Consider the following 14,431-nt stretch of genomic DNA (forward strand, 5'->3'; position numbering starts at 1 on the left):
ATCGAAGTTTGTGTGAAATTATAAGCAAATTTTACCATATATGTTGCTTGGATTTAATTACTATGTAAAATGAATTGTTCACTTCTTAAAATTGAATTCTTTTTGTTTACAGATTAAAATTTATAAATTGGAATTTAATGCCAATGCTAAAGCACTTGATTTTAAATTTGTAGAAACAAAGATTGTAGGAATTGAAAAGCACACTAAGTGTGAATGTGACTGTAATGTAAAACAAAGTGTAAGTATAATTTAATGTTAATATTATTTTGAATTTATCAGTTTAGTAATACTGTAATAAATAGTGACTAAAGTATTAAATATGATGCATTAATTCATCAAAAAAATTTTCTTGTAGTTTATTTTCTTGATTGCTATCACTTTCTACTTCAATTTGTACAGATTTGTTTCCAACCCTAACATCTTCATTCAATATGCTGCTTTATTTATATTACAAAATTAACCAAAAGTCATGTCCTTATCTCCAGATTTCCTTTTCTTCTGATGCAAGCTTTAACACTAGCTGTTCGTTTCTTCATATTTCCACATATATATTTGTATATGTATATATATATATTTTTTTCTTTTTACATTATACTAATATAAATCATCTATCACAGACTGTTGAGATAAGACATTTCTACTTTAATTTTATCTTGACAGTACTTTCATGGGATCTTGCATTCTCAGTAATGATCAGATTTATCTTGAAATTCTCTCAGGACTTTACCTATTCTACTCGTTAAAGTAATAAAAAAGTTCATATAAACATATTTTCTAAAATGTGTCATTTGTGAGTTATGGCCAGTGAAAGATCTTGTTTGGATTTCAGATACTCCAGTGAATTGTGGTCGTAGGGAAATTTTTAGGCCGTTAACTAAGGGTGACATTAATGCCATATTGGAGTAGAATAATAACCAAGGGAATCTAATTACACATTTATTTTCTCTTGATCATTTCTGCTGGTCAACAGAAACATGCAGTCTAATACCATGTGAAAATGTTGAATAATATTTTCTTATACCATACTGTTTTGCAGAATTTCATCACAGCTTACCATTTTATGCAGATTTTTTGTGATAAATTTTTAGTTTTTTCAATTTTTGTATTTAGCAAGTTTGTAGATGTTATAAGGCTGTGTTGTGTTGATCACATTAAAACGAAATATATCTGGTTTGGTTTCAAATTTTCATCCTTTGGTATAAGTAAGCAAGCAATAACACTTCATCAGTTTTGTAACTCACTCTTTTCCAATTTCAGTTATTCAATTACATGAGGTTTGATAAAAAAATATGTAGAATTTTTAAATTTCCCAAGCTGTATAAGTCCGATTGTCACAATTACTTTTTTTGTCATGTTGGTACACTTGTCCCTATGTTTACATTGGTAACCATATTAGATGCTTAGTGTATTGGTGGCTGTTGAAAAGGTTACACATGTTTTGGTATGGTTGGTGATTTTTAACTTGTGGAAAAATGGAACAAAAAATTTTGCAATAAATTTTGTTTTAAAAATGGAATAAAGTTCAGCACTGCACTGGAAATGTTGAATGTTGCTTTTGACAATTCTTCTATGAATAAAATAATGATTTACAAGCGGTAAAAATGTTTCCAAGAGGGCTGTGTAGATGACAACCGCCTTGGACATACCAGCACATCAACTACCAATGACAACATTGAAAAAGTGAAGAAAGTGATTATGGACTTGTCAGATCACTATCAAAGAGTCAATAAGGATTACTACCTGTAAGTTCTACTCCATTCATGTGAAGGAATCTGAAGAAAATCCCTGGATTTGTCGCGAAACAATTCACATTTCACTGCTTGTTTGTGAAGCTTTGGCCAAAAACAACACTGTTATGGTACCTCAGCCTCCATATCGCTCGACACCGCCTCCTGTGAATTCTTCCTATTCCCCAAGCTGCAAAGAACCACGAAAGACAATGTTTTGCCAACATTGAAAAGACAAAGACAGAATTGTTGAAGCATCGAAGATTGGAAAAAACACTGGCACAAGTATATTATATTGGGGAAAGGATTACTTTGAAGGTGACAAAATTAGTGTTGGTAAATAAATAAAGATTTTTTTGAGAAATATTAAAATTTTGCATATTTTTTTATCACATCTTGTTTCATAACAAAACTGAAATTTTGTTGTGTGGATTTACATTATTATTTAGTATTTCCGAAAAATATTTTTCCTTTGTTAAAGAAAAACATAAATATATTAAATATTGTGAACATAATATGTAGTAGTTGTTGATCCTAACTTAAATATTCTTATGGTATAGATAATGTCATATTAAAAATAATTTGCATAATCTTCTGTTTATGATAAGCAGTGATGCTTACCTTGCATTTACTTGATGTTCTTTTATTACCATAGTTAATGTATTTATTTTACTACGGAATTTAATTTTTTTTCTATTTTAGGACTGCAACCCATTACAAATTTATAGGGGAGAAAATTGTGCATGTGAATGTAAAAATAAAATTGAAATGGAGCAATGTTTGAATCAAGAAATTAGTGATAGTTATTGGGATACATTCACATGTTCTTGTCGTTGTAAAAATGAAGTTGAGTGCAGTTCAGGAAGCTTTTTCAGTAATAAATCATGCACGTATGTATTATATTCACTATTAAACATCTTACCGGCTTACCGTTGTTAAATGTGTACTACGCCTGTGTATATTTCAATCTAAAATATAAAATAATATATAGATTACTTTGGGGTTTTCTTAAAAAGTCAGAAAGGGGTGAACAGGTATTCAGAATATAAAATGGGCTGTCTGATTATTCTTTGGTGCTAATTACAAATCATTTGAAGGATGAATAATTTTTTTTAAATTTACTACTTATTACCAATAAATAACAGCTCTATCAAATCAGTTAACAGAATTCATATGGACCAGAAAATATTTTTAGCTCAGTGCAATTTTATGATCAGGAAAGGGAATTATTGTCGTTTTCTTACTGTTCTTTTTTCATTTAATTAATGACCTGTTTAAAAGATCCTACAAGTTTATTTAAGATTTAATTAAAATATTTCTTTTGTCGAATCAATACTACTCATTTGTTGAATTTTTAACCCGTTCTAATAAAAAAAATTCTGAATTTTCCATATCTTCATTTTACATATACAGATAATAGGTGCTCAAATAATTCCCATTGATGATTTCTAAAGTGTTGTTTTTCTTACGCTTATTTTCTTTGTTGAATGTCTTCAAATCTTTCCATTACTATTTTTTGATATACTTTATTTTTTACACTTAAATAATTTTTTTTTTTAAATCGTGTACTTTGTGACATAGGTCTAATCAAGATTTTATGGTTTTCCTAGATCCTTTTAGACAAACGCTGTAAAATTTATTTTTTATCAGTAGACTAGTAATAGTAGTACACCTATCCATCTGTGATGTGATATCTATAACATATAATTAGATACTGATCTGAATTAACTATTTGTTTATATCGAGCTCGTAAGGAGCTAAAGAAAACTATTCACAAAATTTGGCAAGGAATCACAATTAATTATATAATTCAAAATGGCTAATGTATTTTCATAAGTGACTTGCATCTTGTGTCAAGTCATCAACAATCATTAATTTATGAGACCTAATACTTATATAATTTATTGTATAATATTAATCTACTAAATACAAAAAAATGAAAAATCTAGCAAAATAGAGATACTTTCTTAAAGGCTGTATCGCTTATATTCTCTGCTTCAGTCATTGGCAAAATTGTAAATTATTTCATTCAGAAGTGGTGCTACTGAAATTTAATTTTCTCTCTTCTTTTCAGTTTTCTTTATCCTCTGTTATCCTCAATTTCTTGAATAAATATTTCAGGAATTAGATCAACTGATACTATGATACTTTTAACAGCTGGCAGGACAGCCCTTCTGAATTGCAGATAGTGACTCTTGCTGTAGGTCCATACTGCGACTGTTTGCTCCCTGGTTATCAAACAAAAGGGCACTTTACTAGCTGAAACTATCTATTAGGTATTGTCGGTTTTGCTCTGTAAACTAATTATATGTGCTCTATGTTTGACATATTATTATTAAATTCTATTCATAACAGGTTAAGTAATATTATTCCATTTTCCTTCCGTTTATCATTCAGAATTATTAGAGTCCCCCACAGCGAGTCTTATTCTTTAAGACTTACGGGGGATGGTGTCCCCACAACCCTAGCCTCTGCAGCTTTTTTTCCCACTACATACAGAGCGGCAGAACACTTTATGCTATACACATAACTACATCAATAAACTACATAAATTACAACATATACCCTTACATGCAACACCTTTCACTGTTTCTTCTTACATTTACTGTGGATGTACCAATGTCCTCGCTAATAATAACCTTTTCAAGCCTGACCATGCCGTACAAAATAAAAGTCTATTACCTCAATATCCATGTGTGACCATGGAGTGAGGATACAATTTAGCAATGAAGTTTTTACACAAGATTTTTTTAAAATAATTTTTCACAAAAATATTTTTTAAAAAATGCAATGAAAATCGCCCCTTGTACTGCCTTCTATAACTCTTCGAAATTAAAACAATTTTTAGTGGTCATGGTAAAATTTAGCAAAAAATTTTTTACATTAGTTGTTGCATAAATATATATTGTATATTGAAGTAATCTGTCCAAGGTTGGTCAAAATCAGTAGTTCTGGAGATATAAGGTGATTTATAGGCCAATACCGAAAACCATTTTTAGTGGTGGGGGTGAAATTTAGAAAAAAACTTTTTTTTACAAACAACATTATAAAAAAAATTTTAATTAAACCTTTAAATCACCCCTTATATAACCAAGACTATAAAATAAAACACCTTAATTATGCAAAATCTGGAGATGATTTTGTTTTTTACCTGGGTATTCCCCACCCCTTTTGAATAGAAGATTTAACAGCATAAATGCTCTTACTGTAGAAATATTACAGCCTAGTTTGGTGAAAGTTGGTCAAGTAGTTCTGGAAGTATAAGGCGATTTACACACCAACATTCATACCTACATATATAAGTACGCACATTTTTTAGTGAAAATTTTGATGCCATTCTTTGGTTTTCTGGGGTCCTTAGGGGTCAGTTTGTCAAGATATGGTGAAAACTGGATATGCTCACATTTGACCGATAACCATACTTTCCCTTCAATATAGCAAATACCGGACTCTATAGATGGGAAAGTAAAAAGAATTAGTAGAATATTATTTTCTGTAATATTCTAAAAAAGAAAAAAAATTAAACAGAAAATTGTTTTTAAAACATTAAGTAATTGTGATTTGAAATAATTGGTGGTAAGTGTTTCAAGTACAGATAAATGTTTTGAGAAAAATATTATTTTCTTAATACTCAGAATTTTTTTTATTGTGGTTTTCTCAGTACAATCAATTATCAGTGATATAAAATATTATCTCATGGACTATTAGTATTCTGATACCTACTGCCTATTTCACATTTTAAAAAGTGTGAAATGTTTAACATTTGTTTTTTTTTAAATGTTGCAAAATCTTAATTTACTTATCAATAATCATTATTTATTTGTAAGAGAGAAAGTAAAAAATTTCTTGCCTTTTATTTTTTCAATTTATTTAAATAATATAGGAGTTGAACAACCACATCATTTTTCCACACAATCTCCATATTTTTTGATGCAGTTGGTTCAGCAGTCCACAAGTCCCATATTCCCCCAAAGTAGAAGTTTTTTGTTTGGTCACCTAATCATTTATCTGCCACTTCATATATTTCTTTGTCCTTAGCTAATCGACAACCTTGTAAAAATAATAATGACTGATCCAAAAATATGATGGTCAGAATGGGTAAAATCTGGGCTGTAAGCAGAGTATTCCAGTAGCTTCAAACCAAAATGGATAAGTGGTTTCAAAGATCTGGCCGGCCGAGTGTGGGCAAGCATTATTGTGTAACCATAATATTGACTATATGGAAGCCAAGCTCATTACATATAATTTATAGGCAGAGAAGACACTTTAATGTCGATGGTAACTAGCTGGTTTGCAAGAACCATTTCTTAAGCTTGGTGAATCTTCCTGTCACAGTGGAGGTTGACCGGTGTCCTGCTCCCTCTTCGTAAATCACACTTGCGCAACCGCTTTTAAACTTATCAATTTACTCATATACACTTCTATGTGATAAAGCACTTTCTACTGTATTATAAGCCCCCTGATTAATTTCAGTCCTTGCACACCTTCTGACAGAAGAAATCAGATCATCTGGATTTTGTTCTTCCAAGGTGCAGATTGGTAACAGAGTGGGCATGGTTACTTTGAAACAGAAAAAAGAACATTGATACTATCAAGATCAAACTTTGATGTGATTAAGTATTATCAGCTCTAAGCATGCATGTGCAGAAGGCAGTGCGACAAACTTAAAGATGTTATTATGAATGATCAAATACTTTTTGACTTACCTATGCATATTAATATTTTTTCATTCCTTTCTTAGCCTCCTTTGGTGATAACTTAGTGATGAATAGCCTATGCTTTCCAAGCTTAGGCTAAAATTTTTTTCAATTTCAATCCCCCTACAAACTTGAAAACCATATCGAATTATTTCACATGGTTTTCACACTTATTGCAAAGATTAACTTAACTATATATCCTTTATTAAAGATTTTAAAGAAGGCTTGTTTTTTATGTTCAGGTTATTTTTTTTAATTTATGCTTTTATTGATTTATATATTTTTTATCTTTTTACTTTTAATTTATTTAACTTATTATTTATTTATTTTTGCAGTTGTGAGCCAGATTACAGTACTAGAAGTTTAAGAAACTTCTGATAAACATCATTAAAACACAAAACTTCATTAAAAGAAATCTTCATAAAGAAATTTAGATATTGTTTTTCATTTATAATAACTTTATTAAATTCCTTTTAATTTGACTATATGTACTTTAATTTGTAGTTTCCTGTAAACCGAGTGTGAGAAACACTCGTTAGGTTCTTTGCTAAATAACTGGTTCTTCGTTATATACCCATTCTTTTCTGTGTACTATTTTTTCCCTAACATTTATTTATTAAAATAAATAGAATTATATTTATTTAGAATTTACTATCAGTTTTACTTTTTTTTTTAAATATATACAATGTCTATTCAAATAGTTCTCAAGTTTTTACAGCAACACACCAGCTACAAGTTGTAATATTGCTCAGTAAGTAATGCTGCACAGTTGTGTCCTTTATAACTAATCTGCATCAGTTACATCTTCCTATTGTGGCTTTTTTTAACCATACTTGTTTGTTCACATGCATGATGAATGTGCTTCACAACATTTGAGCCGACTGATATTTATGGAACAGCAAATTAATATTTAATTTTATTTAAGATTTGGAAAATATTTAAAATAATTCTCATGAAATTATGAAATAAATTTATTGTGATTAGTGTATGAGTCATAAGTATTTTTATATATGGTTTAAGTGAGTTAAGGATAGTCATCGGTTAACAGATGATGAGTTATGTTTGGAATAGCCTTCAATGTCACATGACATTCATGTTGCACATATTTATGAAATTATATGTTGATTCATTTATAGGTCTGGGAATATCAGAGAATTGCAATATATTATTCTTACAAAATGAAATTATCCTTAGAAATCCACTAAGTCTGTGCATAATTTTTTCACAATAGTTGTCAACCTGAGTCACAGATAAAGTTTCTGAATAGGCCTCATTTACCAGTGTTTGAAGATAAGATTCCTAGAAGTAGAGTATAGCTTGTCCTACTCTAATGTATCTATAATATGTATATTATGTCAAAAGGTAGCTTGTTTAAGTTTTTATTGAATAGCGGTACAGTGTAGTTTCTGGGGGATAAAATAAAAGAGTGTTGTCTATTTTTTCAAGTCTCAATAGCTGATGTTAACATATGAAACATTTATTTTTAACTTAAATTTTTTTTAAAGTAGGTGTTATTAAATTTGTGAAATAACTTTGCCTCAAGACGCAGATATTTGAAAAATATGCATTTTACATTGTCATCTTAGTCCTCATTTTATTAATATTTTTTCTTTCAGCTTAAGTTATGTTCCAAATTTTTCATGAGTTTTACTTTAATTTAAAGAAGAAATATTAGCTTGGGAAGTCAGTTAAATTTTGGTATTCAGGTTTTGATTAGCTTGTTTATGTGAGTATTATAATTTAGTAGCTGTGAACAACTGGCTTATCATTTTTTCTGCAATGATTCATTTGGGTTTTGGAAAGTGTGAATTTAAATGTCATCTTGTGAGACTACCAGTAAACATACTTTTATTCTAACCCCAGCAACACATATTTAAAAATTTCATAAAAAATGACTCTTCTAATGCAGATCAATTTAGATTATACTAAATTTTTATTTAATAAACATTTGCGTACAACAAATTGTTCTCCACGAATTTGTCTTAAAATATGAGTTTCATTCTTTTCAGAGTAACAGTATTTATTTATTTCTTGAGCCAAGTTATTTTTCTTGTTTAATCCTAATGCAGTAAATTTTGGGTATGATGTTATGCACTTCATATGATATCTTCATTTAAAACACATGACTTCCTTGTACATCTATTAAATTACATATACACTTTTTTTCTGCACTTCATTTAAAATTATTTCATTTGAAAGAGAGATATGATCCTCCAATTCTTTAATATAAGTGGACATTACACAATTGCTAAAATATTAGTTATTAACATCAAATATTTATACAGTTATTATTAATTCAACAATCTTATCTGAAGTATTAGGTTAGAGTTAAAGTCCCTTGATTACTCTTTAAATAAATTGTTTACCAAATAATCCAATTATAAAAACTGATTATTTTACACGATAAGATCAAAATTAATATTTGTAACCAGTATAAAGGAGTTCAGTAAACGGAATAGTTTAATTATTAACTTTTATTTATATGACACACCAGAAATTTGAAATGTTTTCAACAATCACCTTAAATTGAATATAATTCAAAAAATGTATTTTATTTTTCTGTAAAATAATTAAAATGATTAAAAAAAAATAAATATACAATTTTTATAAGAATTTGCTAAGAAAATCCAAAAATAATAAGATACTAAATTATAATTTTCATTTAATATTAATTAATCAGATGTTTCACCAACTCTATTACATATAAATATATGTAATAATGCCTATTAAATTACATGTACACATTTTTAAAAGTACAAAAAACTTTATTTCACTAATAACTTCTGATTTTTTATATATATTTCTTTTATTGGGATTATTGAATGATTGTTTATTGTAAAATTTTTTGCCATCATGGGTTAATAACTATTAATAAATAAGTATATTTAATTTAAATCAAAAATGTTAAAAAAAATAAATGAAGTTTGAAAATAAAGAAAATGTTAAAAAAAATAAATGAGGTGAAGTCTGATTCGAACCGATGTGCCTTCCCCAATAGATGCAAATATTTCATTAATTAAAATTTCATTTGGCTATAACTCTGGAACCAATGAAAATAAGTATCACTTATGGTACATCGTTGAAAAGCTCTCAGTGAGGGCTTATTACTGAAGTTAAGAAAAAGTCCAGTCTAAATTTTTTTTTTTTTTTGGGCTTATTTGGAGACGTTTGGTTTAGTCGATTGCAATCAAAAGGGGAAGATACACAACCAGATATTATAACAGTCCTAAATCTAAAATTTCAACCTCCTATGGCTTATTGTTTTTGAGTTATGCGAGATACGTACATACATACATATGTACGTATAGACGTCATGCCAAAACTAGTCAGAATGGATTCAGGGATGGTCAAAATGGATATTTCCGTTGAAATCTGAAAACCGAAATTTTTCGTGATCACAATACTTCCTTTACTTCGTATCAGGAACTAATAATAGTCATTTATTTATAAAATTAAAAATTTTTTACCTCTACCAAGCCATAGTTTATGTGGAATTATAGAACATGAATACATGCTTGTAGGTCTAAATAAGTGGATATTTATTCTGTTTGTTTCATAATAAACAACCCATTATATAGAGCACATCATGAATGGATACCTGTGCTACTACACAGGTAAAAATAGTAATCGTATAATAGTAATCTGTATAAGATGATGTTAGTGCAGCAAGTTAATGCAAATGATTGGGCGTTTCGCAAAGCAGCTTGCGAGGTATCCTCGAAAATGTCCACCAGGATACCATTATTCTTTTAAGTGACGAGGTACATTTTCATCTGTCAAAATTTGTGAATAAACAAAATTGCCGTTATTGGGCTTTGCATAATCCACGGGAAATTCTTGAGAAACCACTTCACAGTCAATATGTTACAGTGTGGTGTGCGGTTTCAAAGTTCGGCATAATTGGCCCATATTTTTTTGAGGAGTTAAATCGCAGAGTAACAGTAACATCTCATCGATACGTAAACATGTCAAATGAATTTCTGCGACCGAAACCGAATGACTTTCAAGGACATGAAATTTGGTTTCAACAGGATGGTGCCACCTCCCATATGGCGAGAATCGCAATGGATGTCCTGTGAGAAACCTTTCCTGGACATTTGATTTCCTGATTTGGCGACATTCCTTGGCCAGCGCGTTCACCTTTCATTGTAAATGCACGGTGCATTTACAACTGAGAATATTAATTTGAGAACCCAAAAACCTTTTACTTTGGAAAAAATATTAGCTTTTGTACCTATTATGTGGATTTACAAGAAGATTTATGGATTTGGTACTAACTAAATATTTTATCTAACGAATAGTTTTCAAAGCATTCTTTTGGAGATACATCTTTCCACAGCTTAAAAGTATCAAAATAATTTAGCATAACAAATATTGTTGAATAAATATTGAATTGTTTATATGCAGTATTTGAAAAATTTGTATTTGTTTATGTTGGCTATGCCACAAAAAAATGAGAAAAATGTATGTATAATTTTAGTTTTGATAAAATAGTCAAATGGTACACTACAACGCATTAGTAACTGAATATTAACTATTGTAATTTGATTAGCTAATTTAATGTTTCTGATTATTTTATTAAAGTAAGCTTATACAAAACAATTCTAATGATTATTCCAACAGTTATTCTAACAAATAACATTCAAACCATATTTTTTAAGAATTATCCTTTATGGCGGGTGGATGACCAACTTTTTTCTGCTAAAAATTTAGGAATGCTCACTATGTCTGTGCCTTACTGTATACTGTTGAGAAAAATTAACTATTATTATTGATATATGAAGTTCTTACCTGCATTACACCTCCTTTTTTTCTTTACTGTAATTTTGAAGTGTTCCCATACTGAATTTCTTTTTCTTCCCATTCTCAAACCAACTTCAAAAAATGAGGAGTGAATAAGTCTTTAGTGCAGATTTAAAGATACAATGACTTTCATGAAAAGTAATATCATGAGAAGTTAAACATCCAAGTTATGATGGTATGAGGCAGTGGTAACCGGCGAATATACTGACAGGTTTCAGTGATGAGTGCTATTGCTTTTTGGTAGCAGCTCAGTTTATTGATGAGAATGTATGAAGTAATGAGTGAATGACTGAACTGGTGTTGGTATGTGGTCATCATATTGATTACCAGTACCGTTTTACTAGTAAAATGATAATTGGGGTTGGGATTGATACTGGTAGGTACAGGCTTCGGAGACCCGCCGGGTTGGTCTAGTGGTGAATGCATGCTTGCAAATCAGCTGATTTTGAAGTCAAGAGTTCTGATGATTTGAATACTAGACTGTGGATACTAGTGTTCTTTGGTGGTTGGGTTTAAATTAACCACACATCTCAGAAATGGTCGACCTGCGACTGTACAAGACTACATTTCACTTACACTCATACGTATCATCCTCTGAAGTAATACCTGACGGTGATCTCGAAGACTAAGGAAGGAAAAAAAAAAGGTGCAAGCTTTGGATGGTAGCTGGGGATTGGTTACTGTTGTTTTATGAATGGCTCAAAACAATAATTCTACCCTATTTTCAATCAAAGTGCATTTTCATCTCATGAGCAGAGCTGCCCCTGTAAGTATTACTTTGTCATCAGCATGAAGTGTTAAAAATTATATACTAAAAATTATATTGATAGATAATTGTATTCCAACGTAACAACATTTTTTCCACTCTCAGAGTGCATCATCTATACAAATATAGATAACTATTTATATAAAAGTGTCAATAAGGTGCAACAGCCCTGGTGCACTCCCTTATTTATCATTATAGGTAGTAATAGTTCTTCTTTATGTTGTTAACAATGGTAGTACCTTCATACAAACTTTTTATAGTATTGATAAGGTCTTTTGGAAAACTCTTCTTTGATATTATGTTCCACAATTTGCTTCTAATAACATTATCAAAAGCTTTTTCAATATCGATAAAAGCTATATATGCCTCATTGTTGAATTCTCTCCTCTTCTCTGTAACTTGTATTGTGAAAATTGTATTTATACAAGACTTTCTCCTCTCTAAAACCCATTTGATCTTCCACTTACAATTTATATATAGTTTTTAGTCTGTTATTCAATATGTACCTTATACTCTACATCTACTAGGCTTATTCCTCTATAATTCTGACAAACACTTCCATCAACTTTTTTGAATATTGAGAGAACCTTTGCTCTTTTCTACTCCTCTAGTCATATGAAACACGTATTGAAAAGATGAAGCAATCTGCAAGTTGAACCAAACCACCATACTTCAATATTTAACCATGGTGCTTTTCTGTTTTTCATAGAGTGTAAAGATGTGTCACTTCTTCATAAGAAATATCATCTTGATTACAACTTACACAATTCATATTCTGACTTCTAGGATACCCTTCAAAAACCAAACTTTCTTATAGTGATCAACTATGTTTCCTTTTTTGTTACACTCAAACGTAACTGTCTCCCTTTGATCTGAATTCAATGTCTTCGTCATTCTGTAGGCCAAACTTCCACGGTTTTGAACGTCTTTCTCATTATTTTCAATAAAAGCATTGCAAGACTGTTGCTGTAATTTTCTGACCAAACCTTTCATTTTATTTCTAATCTTATTATATATTAGCCTCTTCTCTTCTGATGGATTATTTAACAAGTTCCTATATGCCTCCTGTTTATTCGGAATAGTCTCCTTTACTTCATCATTCCAAATTTTCAATCCTTTACGTGGTGAATACTTATTTTTTATATCAGATACATAAATATCTTAAAAATATATCCCTGCAGTATTGTCAGGAATGAACTGGAGTTATGATTAGGGATGTCCTAATTATTGTGAGGGCATTATTTCAAGGCTTACTTGGGAAAATAACAGGATATACTGTTAAGCCATCCGAGTAGAGCACGATCTTGTGTTGAATGGATTTAGGGTACGTTAAATAAAAGTTTGTTAGATTTTTTTTTTTAAATAATTTTTTGTCTATTTTAAACAGTTTTTCATACATTCAGGAATTTATATAAAATATAAATGCTGTAATATACTTTTATATTAAAGTATTTTTTTTTTATTCTAACCTAACATTTTTTTAATTTTACTTAATTTTAAATAGTTACAGTACTACTCTATCGATATTATAATAACACATAATTAACATTTATGTAACTAAATTTTTAACATTAGTACACAATTAAATTTTACTGTATTTTATAATTTTTTATAATTTAACTTAATATTTTTATTTTTGGGTAGAAATAATTTTAGAAAAGCGGCCTTTAAAGATCTTTTTACATGACAGTTAACGCAAAAAGTTGCATAATTTCTTTTTTACATGAATCAACCAAATTTTAAATATGGTTTTTTTTTTGGTTATGTGAAAACATTGTGAATTAAAATACCTCATATCAGTTATTAATTTACTTTACATTATTAAAAATAATCATTTCATGTAATTTTTTATATTTTTGAAGTCAATTCATCTTTATATCTTCATTTTCTAACTATAAATATTTATGATAAACATCCTATCTTCAAAATGTTATATTTCACAGACAATTAACTTATATGTAAAGTGTTTTTATTCAAATTACTGGCGGCATAAGAAGTTTACTTAATATTCTTGATAAAAGGATTATTTAAATGATTATCTTAGAATGAAGTAAAAACAATGATGAACGTAAATGAAAGGACATTATTATGTTAAAACTGCCATTTTTAACAAATTATGGCCTTTTTAAAAAAAATGTCCCACTGATTTAATCAAAGTTAAATGTAAAAAGAATTCTTTAATAGAAACAGTGTACAAATATTGCTTTTAAAAACTGATCAATATTCCTCAATTGATGAATTTTTAAATGCTGAGTAATTTATAATACCTGAATTCTGTGTATCCTTGCCTAACACCTTCCCTAATAACTTCAATTAGTGTCTTTAATTATTTTATTTTTTGTTACAGTATCTTCATGTATTTAGATATATTTATAATTTTGGTGAATTAATAAGACCTGATGTTGATTTGTTTTCTTATCCTCCTCTGTTGATGGTTT

General features: G+C 29.2%; 1 protein-coding gene across 1 annotated transcript in view; it reads left to right on the forward strand.

Moving 5' to 3' along the window:
• LOC142332402 (uncharacterized) overlaps positions 1-6,906 on the forward strand; it is a 42,300-nt gene extending 35,394 nt beyond the window's left edge. The window contains exons 6-8 of the mRNA XM_075378830.1: positions 113-238; positions 2,430-2,617; positions 6,760-6,906. Of these exons, the coding sequence (XP_075234945.1) occupies positions 113-238; positions 2,430-2,617; positions 6,760-6,802 (357 nt within the window). The 3' untranslated portion in view covers positions 6,803-6,906. The remainder of the gene's footprint in view (positions 1-112; positions 239-2,429; positions 2,618-6,759) is intronic.
• Positions 6,907-14,431: the final 7,525 nt, after the last annotated feature.

The sequence above is a fragment of the Lycorma delicatula genome, chromosome 11, assembly GCF_047948215.1.
Source record: "Lycorma delicatula isolate Av1 chromosome 11, ASM4794821v1, whole genome shotgun sequence".
Lineage (NCBI taxonomy): Eukaryota > Metazoa > Arthropoda > Insecta > Hemiptera > Fulgoridae > Lycorma > Lycorma delicatula.